Here is a 17,708-nt window from a genome sequence, read left to right as displayed (position 1 = left end):
TCTCAGTTCTTAAAACCTTTTGAAAATTAAGATTGTCCTGTCCTTTCAAGTCTGTGGGACACACAACCGTTAGTTCTTCCCATCTACCACTGTTAAAGGGGTGTTCAGTGCTCAGACACAGCCAAGGAATTGTAGGTCTTCATTTACTCTCAGTGAGTAGAAACCACAATCTTAAGGCATCATCACTGCACCAGAAGTTCAGTAGTCCCCAAGCACACTCAAGTCATTTCAAATCCCCATTTACATACTCTAAGTGTACACAATGCTGTATCATTCAAAACTACTATACCTGCATAATAAAGGATTTTAATTCAAATTCCACTAATGTCTGCAGACGTGAGCAGACCTGATTTGTTTCACATCATCAAACCAGACCTGAAGTTAACTCATACCTGTTAATTCTATTTTTCACTGTGTCTAAAACAAATTGTACCCTTAAAGCAATACAGAGTAGCTCAGCCATTTCTCCCCTTCTCCATGATTGCTCTAGGTAACTGTTGTGCTTCATGATGAACTTAATTCACTCACTCTGTAGATTTCTTTGGTCTCCAAAGCCCACAGCTTGATTGTTCGACCAGCTGAAAGTAACATCTTTCCATCTGGGCTGATACACAGGGAACTGACACTGCTGTTATCACCTTTCCACTTGCTGTATTGTGAGGAAAAACAAAACAGTGCGGTGAATGAGGAGAAAACTGCTTAAGAGTAGAAATTTTTTTAAAAATCTTTTAGTGATAATTTAAAAAACTCCAGCATTACAAATAACTCAGTTTCTATTCCAAATTGCACTTTTTAAAACTTTTTTTTAATTTATGTGTTTGTTTATTCCATTTTTGCTGCCCTAGTTTTACTGTTGTAATTATTGTTGTCTGTCTTTGTTGTCGGATAGGACAGAGAGAAATGGACAGAGGAGGAGAAGACAGATAGACACCTGCAGACATGTTTCACTGCCTGTGAAGTGACTCCCCTGTAGGTGGGGGGCCAAGGGCTCAAACCAGGATCCTTACGCTGGTCCCTGTGCTTTGTGCCACGTGCGCTTAACCCACTGCGCTTCCGCCCAACTCCCCAAATTACACTTTTTTGGAACCTCAGGCATGAGTCTGTTTGCATAACCATTATGCTATCTACCCTCCACCCCAAACTGAACCTTATAAAAGTTTGTGTCAGGAAGCTTTTAACCTCGCCCCTTACCATACCATACCATACCAATCCTGACAGGTGATAACAAGACATTCTCAGAAGGTACCAGGAAATGAATGAGGTAGACCTCTTTGGAAGTTTGGCTTTAACTTACTTAGAAAGATAAAACAAGGAAGCTGGGCAGTAGCACAGAGGGTTAAGTGCAGGTGGCACAAAGCCTAAGGATCCCGGTTCGAGCCCCCGTCTCCCCACCTGCAGGGGAGTCGCTTCACAGGCGGTGAAGCAGGTCTGCAGGTGTCCGTCTTTCTCTCCCTCCTGTCTTCCCTTCCTCTCTCCATTTCTCTCTGTCCTATCCAACAACGATGACATCAATAATAACTACAATAATAAAACAAGGGCAACAAAAGGGAATAAATAAATATTCAAAAAATAATAATAAAAAAAGAAAGACAAAACAATTCAAGTTACAGTTTAAAGAGGCTGTTATATCTCAAATTCACATAGATGAGCACCTCCCGATAAGGTAAAAATGAGGTACAGATGATACCTTTCGCATTCGACTCTACTACCAGCCTGAGTTTTAACGGTTGCCATTGTCACAAGCACAGCAAACTTGGTTAGTAATTTTTAAATAAAAAAATAACTAGCAATCTTCCTACCAAAACAAGTCATCTTAAAATGGAAGAAAATGTTATTGTTCTGCCGGTCAAGGAAATGTCGTTACTCATTCAGAAAAGCAAAATTAAATCTCTAACTTAACACACAAAAAACTTACTAATTGATATCAAGTGCCTATTAAAAAGTAGGAAAATGTTTTCACAATCTTGGGTTAGGGAAGGTCTCCCAAAACAATTATTTTTACTGTCATCAGGGTTATAGCTAGGTCTCAGTGCTGCAACTACAAATCCACTGCTCTTGCAGGCCATTTTTCCTTTTCATATTCAACAGGACAGACAAACTGAGAGGGGAGGGGGCGAAATACACAAGGAGAAATAGAGGCACCTGCAGACCTGCTTAGCAGCTCATGAAGCTTCCCTGGCAGGTGAAGAACAGAGGCTCAAACCAGGGCTCTTGTGCATGGTACTGTGTGCATTCAACAGGATATGCCACCACCTGGCCCCAATAATCTCATAAACATTATAAATAAAATAAAATCTCCCCCTCCCTTTTCAATGTTTAGTACAATCTGAAGCTGCCTATAACGATATTTAATTATCAATAATGAATACTGTTTAATCAAAAATGCAATAATGAGGGGATGAAGGCAGAGATGAAGAAAGGCTAAGAGCCAAGTCCTCATAGGATTGAGCTAATAGGAAATCAATAGGCAGTTCCTAAAATGAGAAAGAAAAATGAACAGCAGTACAAGACTGAACAGAACTGGATATAGCAGGATGTGACAGCAGGGTCTGGATGACAGCCCAGGCTGATTTCAGTGGTGAAATAAAGACACAGCCCACTTCCAATGTGTTTTTCAGCCCCTCCTGACTTAACTCTTACCCAGACAGCATTATAAACAAGGGTGTATGAATCCCCGTCCAAACCAACAGAGAATCTCCTGCTGTTTCTGACAGGCATCCTCGGTGCAGAAGGCTGGGGCAAGGCTGGCTCAACTGCGCCCACCCTCCCCCCCACAAGGCCCTGCCAGTCCCACCTGTACAAGGTGTTGCCTGGCATGCGTCATTTCAAACTCAACTTGCCTAAAAGTTTAATTCTCTTATCTAAAACTCCAGAACTGTTTCCCTCTCTGCTTTTCGTTATTTTGTTTATGGTTGAGACTTGTGTGAAAGGGGAAGTCGATTGGGGGAAGATGGGAGAAGGGGGACACTGAGTTAGTTTGCATTCCTAGCAGTAGTTTCTCTTTTTTTTTTTTTTCCTCCTCCAGGGTTATTGCTGGGCTCGGTGCCTGCACCATGAATCCACCGCTCCTGGAGGCCATTTTTCCCCCCTTTTGTTGCCCTTGTTGTAGCTTCGTTGTGGTTATTATTATTGCCCTTGTTGATGCAATTCGTTGTTGGATAGGACAGAGAGAAATGGAGAGAGGAGGGGAAGACAGAGAAGGGGAGAGAAAGATAGACACCTGCAGACCTGCTTCACCGCCCGTGAAGCGACTCCCCTGCAGGTGGGGAGCCGGGGGCTCGAACTGGGATTCTTACACCGGTCCCTGCGCTTTGCGCCACATGCGCTTAACCCACTGCGCCACCGCCCGACCCCCGCAGTAGTTTCTCTTAACTGTCCCTTACTCCCCCCTAAAAGTGTTCACAAAGCTGAACAATTAATTAGGAGTCACCTTCAATTTAACTCCTCTTGGAGCCAGCCGAGTGGTAGCGCACCTGGTCAAGCGCTTGTTACCATAAGCAAGGACCAGGGTTCAAGCCTCACTCCACACTTGCAGGGAGAACTTCAGGTGCGATGGATCAAGTACTACAATTGTCTGCCTCCCCCTTCCTTCTCAATTTCTCTGTCCTATCAAATAAAGAGAGAAAGAGGGAGGTGGCGCCGAAAATGGAATTGTCGTGCAGACACTGAGCTCCAGCAATAACCCTGGTGTCAATTAAAAATAACCAAGGGCAGGGGTAGATAGCATAATGGCTACGCAAAGAGATTCTCACACATGAAGCTATAAAGTCCCATGTTCAAATCCCAATACCACCATAAGCCAGAGCTGAGCAATGCTCTGGGGGGATAAAAAGTAAAATAAAGTCCCTGTCAGTGACTCAGTACTCAATACTCATGTCTTTCTGCCCAAGCACGACTAATTCTTCTTGGCTAGTGCCTTTCCATTCCGACTTCCCACGCTACCATCTTACTCCCAGAGGAGGGTAACAACCTTGTGCCCATTAGCCTCTGTTTTTTTTCCCCCTCTGCCTTTAGAGTTACTGCTGGGGCTCTGTGCCTATACTATGAATCCACTGTTCCTGGAGGCCATTTTTCCCTTTTTTTTTTTTTGTTATCAGAGCACTGCTCAGCTCTGGCTTATGGTGGAGCAGGGGACTGAACCTGGGACTTTGGAACTTCAGGCATGAGTCTCATTGCATAACCTATCTACCCCTGCCACACTTTTCCCATTTTGTTCCCCGTGTTATTATTGTTGTTGTTGCCATTGCTGCTGTCATTGAACAGGACAGAAACTGAGAAAGGGGAGGCAGAGGGGAAGAGAAAGACACCTGCAGACCTGCTTCACTGCCTGTGAAGCGAGCCCCAGCAGGTGGGGAGCCAGGGGCCTCAAACTGGGATCCTTATGATGGTCCTTGCACTTTGCACCATGTGCGCTCAACTCACTGCACTACCACCTGACCCCCACCAATTAGCTTCTTTCTCTACCTGTCAGCTGGCTTTTTTTTTCCTTTTTAACCAGAGCACTGTTCAGCTCTGGCTTATGGTAGTGTGGGGGGATTGATCCTGGGACTTTGGATCCTCAGACATGAGAATCTCTGCATACCCATTATGCTATCTACCCCAGCTCCTCAGCTGGCTCCTTCACAAATGTTATATAGCATTATAGTATTTGAATCAGTGCTGGCAAACTGCTTCTTCATAAAGCATTATCTTGGTTACTTTGTGCCCAAGACACTGCCTTTCAAACTTACAAGACAGAACCTTAAGCTTCAAACAGTTTTAGTCCATTAGAAAAGCACGGCCCTCCTCTGCTGTGGCGGCTGTTAGGACTAAAGCACCGTGGCCCTCCTTTGGCTCATCTACATGGAGTCAAGGCTTTCCTGACCATCCGCTCTACAGCCTGTCACAGACCTGGTGTGTGAACTACAAGAGTGGCCTGGGACTTGTACCAACAGCACTTCGAGTCTTAAACATTGCCCCATATACTCTGTCCATCATCACCCGTGTATGTGCCCGCTTGCTCTTATCACACTCTCCACCACCCCCCCATAAGGACTCTCACACCCACTTCTATGCAAATCTAACCTAGCTTAGAAATCTGATTCAAAGTTCCTCAACAATAGTCTATAACCTTCCTCAAGTCCATACCCCCAGTGTCTGGCATCAGTCTACCTATGGCAAGAACAGAGACTTGATTTCTCAAACTCGAATGTGTTTCCAAACTGTGATCAAGTCACCCCTCCGATATCTTAACCCCATCAATAGTACTCACCACTTGACTTTGCACGTCTGTGTATTCCACTCCACAATATACTTATCATCTGAACAACTATACAAACAGCCATTGTCTTGATGCCACTGTATACAATTAACTTTGTTGTCATGTCCTCCACTCTGCAAATCAAAGAATAACACATCTGACATACTGTGATAAGAACTTCGGAACCATTACTAAACAGCTAAGATGGTAATCCTCAGCCTAATTAAAAAAAAATTTTTTTAATAGATCTTAACTTACAACTATCCATTTCAGTGTTCAATATCACAAGTGAGATAAATCAGCCTGGGGAGATAGCAAATGATTATGGAAAAGACTTTCATGGCTGGCTCCAAGGTCCTAGGATCAATTCCCAGTACCACCATAAGAGATAAACAGCCTTCTAAAAAGGGAAATCAGTGAAACTTTCCAGCTGCAAAAATGGCAAGAGCTTGTTTCTTTGGGGCCTCAGCTGCTGGTGTGTTCTGCTGGCTCCATGTGGCCATCTGCACCACTCCAGCAACAATTTCTGCAACACCTGGAGAAGGAGTCTCATCACTCCACCCGGGAAGGTCTGGACTCCAGGCCTATGGGGTGACTCACTCCCTCGCTCCTCCTCCTCTAGAGAGGTCTCCCCGTCAAAGGTCTGCGTTACCAGCAGAATCCCAACGGCCTCCTTTCTCCTCCTGTTCCTGGATGTGGTGTGTTCTCTCCTCGCCTGTGATATCTGGAATTTCTTGTACCTTTATCTTAAACTCAGTCAACAATTCTCCATGTTCTCATATACCTTTAGAGCCATGCTATCATACTTCTCATCAAACACTGTTGATTTTTTAAAAATATTTATTTATTCCCTTTTGTTGCCCTTGTTTTATTGTTGTAGTTATTATTGATGTTATCATTGTTGGATAGGACAGAGAGAAATGGAGAGAGGAGGGGAAGACAGAGGGGGGGAGAGGAAGATAAGACACCTGCAGACCTGCTTCACCGCCCGTGAAGCGACTCCCCTGCAGGTGGGGAGCGGGGGCTCGAACCAGGACCTTTACGCAGGTCCTTGAGCTTTGCACCATGTAAGCTTAACCCACTGCGCTACCGCCCAACTCCCACTACTGTTGATTTCTAAATGTGGATCTGTGTGTCCCCATAGCGGATTCTAGAGTATCTGATGTCCACTCCTAGCGGTTCCCATCATATGTTTATGTAAGAGTCATACACACATACTTACTGTTAATTTACTGTGTAGCTCTCCTTTTACTGTACTGTATAATAAAATACTACCAACTGCTGTACCAAGAGCCAATAAATCAGTCTGGTTACTCATTCCTATAGTTTCCGATTTTCTTTTTTTCCTCTGGGGACTTTCCTGGGGAGAAAAAGAGAGATAACAAGGTTTTGTGTTTTATATTGTATGTCAAACAATGAAGCTTCACCAAAGAGAATGCACATGCCCAGGAACCAATCAATACTAAGACACTGGAATAAAAAAGGAGGGGGAGTTAACTCTCAGAGGCCTTTCTCCTCACTGCCCTAGGTCACTGCACTGGGAAGAGAAGTCACTCTCTATGCTGGCTGTCTCCTAAGAGGACAACATGATCTCTGCCTGGTATCGTCAGCCTCACTGCTGCTTCCACTCCCCAAGACGCTCCTGAGGGGCTGAGAAAAGCCCCTATTCCCAGGCCACTAAGACTATGAATGACTCCATACCCAAGCAGCTGGGTCCTCCCTTCCTGTCCTCCCCCCCCAATCTTCTTTTGCATGGTTGTCAGGAAAAGTGATGCCTGTTTTATAATTATTAATACGAGTTTTCTTCAATCGAAGTCATGTGTACATAATTACATATCACCAGTGGAGAAAAGCACAGGGCACCCTGTGAGAAGTGGCTGACTGGGAGCTCAAGTTCCACACTTCCCCAGTAACTGTAATGGTGGAAGAGACACAAGTTCCAATCCGGGGTCAAATGTCAACAGACTTTGATTTATTCCAAAAATGAGATTAATTGCCCCTAACAGGAAGGGGGTAGCAATCAATGACTACAACTTCAGAGTGCTATAGTCAGTGCTGCAATGTTTACTTCTCCCACAAAACAGTTTTTATAAAAGATTATGGGAGTCGGGCAGTACTGCAGCGGGTTAAGCACAGTGGCACAAAGCCGAGGACCAGCAGAAGGATCCGGGTTTAAACCCCAGGCTCCCCACATGCAGGGGAGTCCTTTCACAGGCGGTGAAGGTCTATAGGTGTCTATCTTTCTCTCCCTCTCCTCTGTCTTCCCTTCCTCCCTCCATTTCTCTCTGTCCTATCTAACAAGATGACAATAATAACTACAACAATAAAAAGACAACAAGGGCAACAAAAGGGAAAATAAATATTTTTTAAAAACTTAAAAAATTTTTGTTTATTAATGAGACAGGAGGAGAAAGAACCAGGTATCACCCTGGTACATTTGCTGGTGAGGCTTGAACTCAGGACCTCATGCTCCAGAGTTCGGTGCTTTATCCACTGAGCCATCTCTCAGACCACCCAAAAAAATTTTTAATTTTTTTTTTGCTATATTTGTTTATTTTCCCTTTTGTTGCCCTTGTTTTTTGTTGTTGTAGTTATTATTGATATCGTTTTTGTTAGATAGGACAGAGAGAAATGGAGAGAGGAGGGAAAGACGGGGAGAGAAAAGATATACACCTGCAGACCTGCTTCACCACCTGTGAAGCGACTCCCCTGCAGGTGGGGAGCTGGGGCTCGAACCGGGATCATTATGCCGGTCCTTGTGCTTTTGCACCACGTGTGCTTAGCCCACTGCCCGACTCCCCCAAAGCCGGGCATGACTTAAGAGGAACAGCAACCGACTTCCATGCTGAGGTAGTGAGGACCTAGCAACATCATTAGCTAGAGATTTAAAAAAGGGTGGGGGAGCAATTTTGATAATCACTTTATTTTGCCTGCTAAGCTTGGCACTTGGGCAACCCCACAGCTCCAGGTATACTTTTTTTCCATCCTTTTACTTTGAGATGGAGAAGAGTGAAGTGGAAAAGGAGGGGGAAGGAGCTAAGACCCCCACTGCACCTTGAGTATCTTCTAGAACAGAGGTTGCTGTGTGGTGCTGGGGCTTGAACTGAGGCCCCTCTCTCACTCTCTATCTGCCCCTCCCCTCTCAATTTCTATCTGTACTATCAATAAAAGAAAATGGGGGGTGGCCTCAGGGTTGGACTGGCAGTGCCAGCACAGATCCCCGGCGATAACCCTGGAAGCTACAATTATCAAGGAGATTTATAGAGCTGGTTCATTGTCTTATTTTAGTAATATATGAAAGGTTTCATGCCTTAAGCTCTTGAGCTGAGCACTGCTCAGATTTCTCTACATTTTCCTGTATCTTTCACTCAAAGAGAGGAAAAGTATGGACAGAGGAGATGGTTATTTGCACAATGGTTATGTAAAGAGGTCTCATGCCTGAGGCTCCCTGGTCCCGGGTTCATCCCCCATACCACTATAAACCAGAACTGAGCAGTGCTCTGATTAAAAAGAAAAAAGGACAGAAGCCCTTTTAAAAGTATACAAGAAATATGTCTATATTACTAAGTATAAAAGAAATATATCTAGATTACAAAACCCAAAGTACAATCAGTCAAAGTCTGATGGGTTCTTCAGTAACATTTTTTTTAACTAGAGCTCTAGTTTATGGGGATTGAACCTGGAACTTCTGGTGCCTCCAGCTTGCTTTTTACAAAACCACTATGCTAACCCCTCAAGCCCATCAGTAATACTTAATTCCCATAAAGCACTGCCAGTTTAGCCCAAGCAGTGCCCTGGGTAGGCCTCCACTTAAACAAATTCCTAACGCTACCTCTGAGTACTCTCAGAGGACAGTCTAGATTCTTTATCAGGTCAAAACAGAAAACGGCGGCTATTTCAGACTAGGCCAGTGGGGGCAGTATACTGTCCCTCATCCAAGACCCTGGTTCTTTCACTTTTGCTTCTCCCTAGCAAAACTGACTAACAGGGTGGTCCAAATACTTCTGTTTCTCTGCAGATCAGAATCAGCACGAAGAGTCTGATACACAGGGCAGGGAGCAATAGCACAAGTCATGCAAAGAAACCCTCGCACTTGAAGCCAGAGCTGAGCAGTGCTGTTTTTAAAAAGGACTTCATACAGAGAGCTGGTGAGACAGCTCACCTGGGAGGAAGTCTGCTCTGTCATGTGTGCAACCAGGTGTAAGCAGCCAGTACACCACAGCTCCTCTCTGTGGCTGTTTGTCTGTCTATCTGAAAAAGTCAGCCCAGGAAGTGAAGCCCCTCGAAGAACAAAAATAGGTTTAGACAAACACTGACATATTCAAAGTTCTGGGCAGAGGGTAGATAACATAATGGTTATACAAACAGACTCTCATGCCTGAGGTTCCAGAGTCCTAGGTTCAATCCCCGGCACCACCATAAACCAGAGCTGAACAGTGCCTTGGTAAAAAACAAACAAACAAATTCAGAGTTCTAATTTCCCTTAAGAGCAAAATCTCTATTGGGGAGAGAAGGAAGCAGAACTGAGTGAGTAAAGAAAGAAGCCACAGGGCAGAGGTAGATAGCATAATGATTATGCAAAGAGACTTTTGTGCCTGAAGCTCCAAAGTCCCAGGTTTAATTCCCTGCACCACCATAAACCAGGAATGAACAGTGGTCTGGTGTAAAAAACAACAGAAAACCTGCAGGCTCTATACCCAAAGCTGAGAACCATTAGACCTAAATAATTTAATTTCAATCACTCAAAGGATTACTGACTTACCAATGCTCAGAGTTGTGTAAAAAAAAAAAAGAAAGAAAGAAAAGAAAAAAAGAAATACTCTCTCAGGGCTGGGGAGGTGGTTCAGTAGTAGAAGCCCTGAGTCAATAGCTCCTCTAATTCATAAAAACAAAGAAAGGGGGAAAATAGTGGCAGGAAAAGGGTCCTGGGCTCTGTGTCAAAGGGAAAAGCCCTGCAGGGGCAGGAGCGCACCCCCACAGGCAGACTTTGTGGGGCTTGGGGGGAGGCAATCTTAGGAGCAGTGGAACACTACCACGGTGTCCTCTTCCTCCTTCCCTTCCCTCCCCCACTATCAAAAAGTAAGCAGGGGCCCAGTGGTGGTGCACCTGGTACAGCACACAAATTGCAATATGCGAAGACGGGGAGAAAGCTTCATAAGCACTGAAGCAGTGCTACAGGCGTCTTTCTCACTCCGTCTGCCCCATCCTTGATTTCTGTCTCTACCCAAAAAATACACAGGCAACTATAATACAGTATAAAAATACAGTCTGCCAGGAGCAGAGGAAACAGGCGAGCGAGAGCCCCATCAGTAACTGCAGTGGTGGGGTAGGGGGCTTCCCAGCCACTGCTCACAAAGCTTCCCTCCTGCAGGTGCGCATCAGGGGCTTAAACCTGGACCCGTGTGCAGTAACACGTGTGCTCTACCAGGTGAGCCCACCCAGCCCCTTCTGGGCCTATCTTACTGTCAATCACTCTGGTAAGTTTCACGGGTGGTTGTGAGCAAAACACGAATTTTCCACACAACTATATACAGTATAGCAAAAACAAGCTCTAATACACAGAAATGTCTATTTCTGTCCATGAGATCTGACTACAAAGTGTCCCTTCTGTAGACTAAACACTAGAGAGACAAGAAGAGCACTACAGGGGCGGGGGAAATAGTATAATGGTTATGCAAACAGACTGTCATGCCTGAGGCTCCTAAATCCCAGGTTCAATCCCCCGCACCACCATAAACCAGAGCTGAACTCTGGTGTTTCTCTATGTCTCTCTCTGCATTTCTCTCAAAAATAAAATAAATTTTTTTTTTTAAAAAAAAGAGCACTACTGGACAGAGCGCAACTGATCCATGCTGTGTCTGCAAGGAATGGAGTGAAGACGCTCGGTGGAGATTGTCCCTAAAAGCTCCTTGGTCTGACTGGGCTCATCCTGCCCAGTGTCTGGAATGCAATGTGCTTCATTCAATAAGCACAAAGCTGAGTGGGGTCATCTTGATGGCAGTGGTATGAGCAAAACACATTGCTGTGGAAGCCAGTAGCAGGTCTCTACAATGGCTTGGGGGAGAAGAGGAAGCTGAAGACTTACGGGGGAGTGAAAATGCAGGCTCTGTTCCCAGGGGGCTCAGCCAGTGTCACGCATCACCTCAGCCTCAGCTGCCACATATAAACTGAGATCTAGTAGCTGCATCCCTCTCAAGTGCACCCAGTGTCTCCTTGCAGGTCTGTGGTCACTGCTGGAGGTCCCTTGTCCCCAGTCTCCATCAATCAGAACCCTTGTGGTGCAAATCCAAAGTATTATAACCATTCTGTAACAAAGAATGGCAGCCTGACTTTTCTAAACATGTTTCTTTAAACATGATTTTCTAAACATGATTTTTTGTTGTTGTTACCCAGGCTTCACCAATGTGGGACAACTTTTTCACACAGCAAGAGGAAAGACATCTCAGCCTCAAATCATCCCCCCCCCCAGTGCAGTGGGATCAGGGCTCAAATCTGGGCCAAGCATGATGAAACAGGCAGCCTCTCAGGAGGAAGATTGCTGGCCACTGTCTTAACTCCTGTTAACTAGGAAATCCGACATCATCTCATTTTTCTCCACTGGTAAGAGTATTACCACCAAACTTACTAAAGCAGATACAGGACACTCTTACAAACTGATTTCTACTGAGCAGTGCTGTAATAATAAACTGAACATAGTTTGACCCCTGGCATCTCATGTGCTAGAGTGGTGCTCTGGCTTCTCTCCCCTCTCTGCATGCCAGGTCATATGGACAGATGTAGATATATACACACATGTACTGTGTGTACACACACACACACACATACACACACACCGATTCAATGCTGAGGACCCTAGAATTTGCCTACTATACCCTCCCACATCACTTTTGGGAGTATGCCATATACTAAGATCTTTAAAAGATGCTAGAAACACAGGCTTCAGAATTGCACCCATTTCATGTTTCATACTCTTGAGCTTCAAGATATGAAATAAAAGGGATTTAATAAAGTCCTAAGATGTGTGTGGTGCAGCCAGGGAGGTAACACAGTGGTTGAGTGCAGGACCCAGGTTCTGGATTCAATAGCTTCTCTCTCCTCCTCTCTCTGGTTAAGATTTATTTTTTTTCCTAATATTTATTTATTCCCTTTTGTTGCCCTTGTTTTATTGTTGTTGTTTTATTGATGTCGTTGCTGCTGCATAGGACAGAGAGAAATGGGGAGAGGAGGGCAAGACAGAGAGGGGGAAAGATAAGACACCTGCAGACCTGCTTCACCTCTTGTGAAGCGACTCCCCTGCAGGTGGGGAGCCGGGGCTCAAACCCCGGGATGCTTACGGATGCTTACGGCGGTCCTAGCGCTTCGCGCTATTAACCCACTGCACTACCAATAAATATTTCTCTTTATTTTATTTTCTTATTTTTTTATTATTTTTTAGCAAGAGCACTGTTCAGCTCTGGCTTATGGTGGTGCAGGGGATTGAACCTGGGACTTTATGGAGTCTCAGGCATGAGAGTGTTTGCGTAATCCTTATGTTATCTACCCTCCGCCCCCAATAAATATCTTTTGTGGTCCAGGAGGTGGCACAATGGATAAATCATTGGATGCTCAACCATGAGGTCCCAAGTTCGATCCTGGGCAGCACATGTACCAGAGTGATGTGTGGTTCTTTCCTCTTCTCTCATGAATAGATAAATAAATTCTGAAAAATAAATATTTCTTTTAATTTACATGGCATGGATAGTAACTCAATGGCAAAAATTGAAAAAGTTGCTACACATCACTATCTTTTTAATTAACTATTTTATTTGATAAGACAGAGAAGTCGACAGGAAAGGGGGAATTGCAGTGAGACATACCTGCAGCACTGCTTCACTGCTTGTGAAGCTTCCCTTCTGCAGGTGGGGGCTGGGAGCTTGAACCTGGGTCCTTGTGCTTGGTAACACATGCACTTAATGAGGTGACAAGTCACTATTCTATTTATAAATCATGTGACTCTATTTTTTTATTAGAGAAAAACTGAGAAAGGAGGGGAGATAGAGTGGGAGACAGAGAGACTGCAGTCCTACTTCACCACTTGTGAAATTTACTCCCTGCAGATAGGGGAACAGTAGCTTGAACTCAGGTCCTAGCACTGTAATGAGTGCTTAACCAGGTGCACCACAGCCTGACCCTGACTTTACTCTCACATTGTAACATACAAGTCCGTTTTAATACAACTGCTTCTTCCACTGATTCATATGCAGAGCTGACTGGTAGATAACTCCCTAGTACAGGCCCTGGAAAAGGATGACAGAGGACCTAGTGAGGGTTGTATTGTTATGTGGAAAACTGAGAAATGTTATGCATGTACAAACTATTGTATTTACTGTTGGATGTAAAACATTAATCCCCCAATAAAGAAATTTTAAAAATTTCATTAAAAAAAAAAAGACATCTCCCCAACGTATGAGGATGTCTCTACATTCTTCCCAGCTTGCAGTTCTGTGCCTTCAGATCCAGAGTGACAGCCTCAGAGTGACAGCCAACACCAAGTCCACTGGGTCAGGAATCAGATTGACAGTCTAGTGTCCAGCTACTTTCTGACAACTAAGGCTTTGGTCAAGTTCATTTCTAGTTATATCTGAATCTCAATCGCTTTTTACAAATGACTTCAAGCCATTGCACAGTTGTGTAGCTAAAATGAGAGAGTACAGGTAAGAAAGAGAACACTGAAACCTAATCAGGCAATTTTGAATGTAGTCCAATCCAACTATGATTCTCAGTGGTGCCCTAGACCAAAGTTCTTCAGTGTGACAAGAGTGGAGTCCTAGTCAAAACTAAATCCAGTTGTTTTCCTACTGTATCCCAGTACTGCACATATTTCCAAGACTAATTTGAAACAGTAAACTTAAAGCTACATTTCAGTTTTATTCCAGACACCCAATGTGATTTTAAGTCACTAAGAAAAAAAAATTTAAGTGACAAATTGTTGTGAGCCTAACATAAAGTACCTGTTTCAGGTAATGGAAAGCTGAGTTAAGACTTGAGTTCTAGTCCTGGTTTCTTATTTTGGCCTTATACAATCGCCTAATTTTCCAGAGACTTTTCTTCCCAAATAGGGCGATTAAGCTCATCTTTATTTACTTTGCAGGTCTAGCCACGCAAGTAAAAGTTAACGTCTGCAGCAACTCAAGTGCAAGAACTGTCGCAGATGCTCTGAGCATCCGTCACTAAACACATTAGCCCCCAAAATCAAAGGTAGATGGACCCCCACCTTACAGGTGGTGAACTAAAGGCCCAATTTCTGCTGTGAAGCTAGAAGTGAATTTCCCCTCAACGTGAGCACTGAATCATCAATTTACGGGGCTGTTAGGACACTATCATTCGAAGCTCGGGGTGGGGGGAGCAGAGTGCTGTGACTTTAATAATGACAACTGCGACTCTTAAAAAAAAAAATTCGAGATTTTTGTGCTCAAGAATCCTGACAAAGTTTATGAATCAACAGGAGGCACCTCGCCTCCCAACTATGAGGCTCTAACTCACAGATCTGAAAAACAGCCGCCCAAACATATCCTGAATAAAGATGTCCCTACTTGCAAGCGAGAAGGGCGGCGGGCGGTTGGGCGGGTGAAGCAGACGTCCCTAAGAGCTGCCCCGCACCGCAGCTCCTGCAAAGTGCACCTGCTTTCAGCCAAATGTCACGGAAGCTCCGCAAACACGGGGCTTGCAAACCGCATGGGCCTCGCGGAGCTGCCCTCAACCACGTGCGGGCGGTGAGTCCGGTGGCTCCACGCGGGGCGGCACCTCACCTCAGCCGGGTCCCAGAGCGAAAAAAGGCCTTCGGTCGCCGGTCGCCGGCCGCCTCTCTCGGCCTCAATGTCCCGCTGCAGCCGGCAGGCGTGGGGTGAGAGGCAGGGGGGCGCACCCAGCGAGTCCGAGGCCGGAAAGCACCCGCGGGAGATGCAGACTTGCCCCGGAGCCCACGTGCCGGCCGGGGGGGGAGGGGGCGCATGGCGAGCCGGCACCCGGAGGGCAAGCGGGGGCCCGGAAGCAACGGGACGGGCTTGTTGCTTTCCGCCGCCCTGGGCAGCAGACCGGCCGGGTCGTGGCTACAGAGGAGCCCGGGAAATCGGGGGGGGGGGGGGGGTGTGCAGGGGTCTGTCAACAGCCGGCGGCCTGGGCAGCGCAGGCTCCAGAGCGAGGCCTGGCTGCGGGGAGCCGCTCCCGGAGGGCCGGGGCCTGGGCGAACATGGCGACGGCGGGGCAGCCCGCACGCGGCCCGCAACAGGGGCCCCGCCGCCCCGGGTGGAGCCGCGCCTCCCCGAGGCCCCCGGCAGGCCGCCATGGGGGAGACGGCGTGGGCCCAGCCTAGCCTGCGCCTCGGACGCCGCTGCGCTCCCGCCCGCCCCCGGCGCCGCCGGCCCCGCGCCCCCGACCCCGGGCAGCACGGCCCAGACGCGGAGGGAGCCCGTCCCCGCACCCCCGCCACCCCGCGCCATACCTTGGCCTGCAGCCGAACTGGCGCCCAGGCCAGGCAGGTGCAGGTACCGCTGAGGTGCGCGGAAGGCACGTATTCCTGGTGCAGCCGGTTGTTGGACGTCTCCCACACTCGCAAGTGACCGTCGGAAGACGCCAAAGCGAAGTAGGTCTGGCCCTGCGGGGAGAAGGCGCAGGGGACCCCCGCCGGAGACAGGGGGTCCGCGGGACCGCCGCCGCCCGCCGCCATTGCTGCTCTGGCTTCGCGGTAGCCACGTGTTCGCTCGTGCGCAGGCGCACGGGAGCGGGGCGGAGTCTAGAGGCAGGAAGTGAGGGGGAGGGAGCGCTGGGAGCCCAGGGAGTGGCCCGTCCGACGTCAGCGTGCGTCGGGGGGCGGGGCCGCGCTGCGACGGTGGCTCGGAGGGCCCGCGACTAACGCGCTGACGCTGCGGCGGGTTTCAGGCAGGGAGAAGGCTTTAGACGCCAGAGTCGGGCCCTGGTCCTTTAAAAAGAAAAAGAAAATGCTTCGTTATTTTTCTAAATGGCACGAAGAACAATGTGTTTAAAAGAAATACTCGGGCCTGGGCGGAGGGGCAGAGTGGGAGCACATGAAATGCCGGGGGCTACATTGGAGCTCTCGTGCTTGTACCTGTTTGCACCTTTACCTGCTGCACCACTTCCCGGGGAACAAATTGATGGGTGTTTTCAGACAGCAGTTGTAAATGTCTATGATAAAAATGACCTTTTTAATGTGTTTGAAGATTTATTTATTAATGATAGAAAGAGAGAAGCAAAAGAGGGGAGTCGGGCGGTGGTGCACCGGTTAAGCGCACATAGTGCAAAGAGCAGCCAGCTGTAGAGTCCCGGTTCGAGCCCCCGACTTCCCACCAGCAAGGAGGGTCGCTTCGCACGCCGTGAAGCAGGTCTGCAGGTGTCTGTCTCTCTCCCCCTATGTCTTCCCCTCCTCTCTCAATTTCTCTGTTCTATCCAAAAAACAGAAAAAGTGCAAGAGGACCAGAGCATAATTCTGGCACATGGGATGTTACAGATCCATCTCAGGACCTCATTCTTGAGAATCCAACACTTTATCCATTGTACCACCTTCTGGGTCACAAATAAACTAGTATCATTATTATTACTGCTATGATTATTATTTTTAGTCATCTCTGGGGCTCACCACTCCAGGCTCACTTTTTTCAGATAGAGACAGAAAGGGAAAGAGCTATCAGGGGAGGGGATGGGAAACGGAGTTCTGGTGGTGGGAACTATCCTATCCTATGGTTTTTGTCAGTGTTTCCTTTTTAGAAATAAAAATTTTAATGGGAGTGGGGCGGTAGCGCAGCGGGTTAAACGCACGTGGCGCAAAGTACAAGGACCGGCAGCGTAAGGATCCCTGTTCGAGCCTCGGCTCCCCACCTGCAGGGGGGTCACTTCACAAGCAGTGAAGCAGGTCTATCTTTCTCTCCCCCCTCTATCTCCCCCTCCTCTCTCCATTTCTCTCTGTCCTATCCAACAACAACGACATCATCAACAACAATAATAAAACAGCAAAGGCAACAAAAGGGAAAATAAACACATTTTTTTCCTTTTTTAAAAGTTTTTTTTAAATATTTTATTTATTTATTCCCTTTTGTTGCCCTTGTTGTTTTATTGTTGTAGTTATTATTGTTGTCGTTGTTGTTGGGTAGGACAGAAAGAAATGGAGAGAGGAGGGGAAGACAGAGGGGGAGAGAAAGATAGACACCTGCAGACCTGCCTCACTGCCTGTGAAGCGACTCCCCTGCAGGTGGGGAGCCAAGGCTTGAACAGGGATCCTTATGCAGGTCCTTGTGCTTTGCACCACCTGCACTTAACCCACTGCACTACAGCCTGACTCCCTTTTTTTTTTTTTTTTCTTTTTTAACCACAGCACTGATCAGCTCTGGCTTATGGTGGTACAGGGGATTGAACCTATGACTTCAGAGCCTCAGGCAAGACAGTGTTTGCATAATCAATATGCTAACTTTTTATATTT

The 17,708-nt window shown here is 46.7% G+C and overlaps 1 protein-coding gene and 1 non-coding gene across 2 annotated transcripts in view; both read right to left on the bottom strand.

Moving 5' to 3' along the window:
* The window catches only part of WDR43 (WD repeat domain 43), a 39,855-nt gene extending 23,875 nt beyond the window's left edge, over positions 1–15,980 (bottom strand). Inside the window, exons 1-4 of the mRNA XM_060186808.1 lie at positions 15,720–15,980; positions 6,462–6,599; positions 5,252–5,373; positions 529–649 (exon numbers count right to left, since the gene is read on the bottom strand). Of these exons, the coding sequence (XP_060042791.1) occupies positions 529–649; positions 5,252–5,373; positions 6,462–6,599; positions 15,720–15,944 (606 nt within the window). The 5' untranslated portion in view covers positions 15,945–15,980. The remainder of the gene's footprint in view (positions 1–528; positions 650–5,251; positions 5,374–6,461; positions 6,600–15,719) is intronic.
* LOC132537938 (small nucleolar RNA SNORD53/SNORD92) lies at positions 108–191 on the bottom strand. The gene has a single exon (XR_009549343.1). It is a non-coding gene; the product is annotated as a small nucleolar RNA SNORD53/SNORD92 (small nucleolar RNA).
* Positions 15,981–17,708: the final 1,728 nt, after the last annotated feature.

This window comes from Erinaceus europaeus, chromosome 3, assembly GCF_950295315.1.
Source record: "Erinaceus europaeus chromosome 3, mEriEur2.1, whole genome shotgun sequence".
Taxonomy (NCBI): Eukaryota; Metazoa; Chordata; class Mammalia; order Eulipotyphla; family Erinaceidae; genus Erinaceus; species Erinaceus europaeus.
The sequence above is the reverse complement of the archived record's forward strand: the minus strand, read 5'-3'. Positions and strand labels throughout refer to the sequence as shown.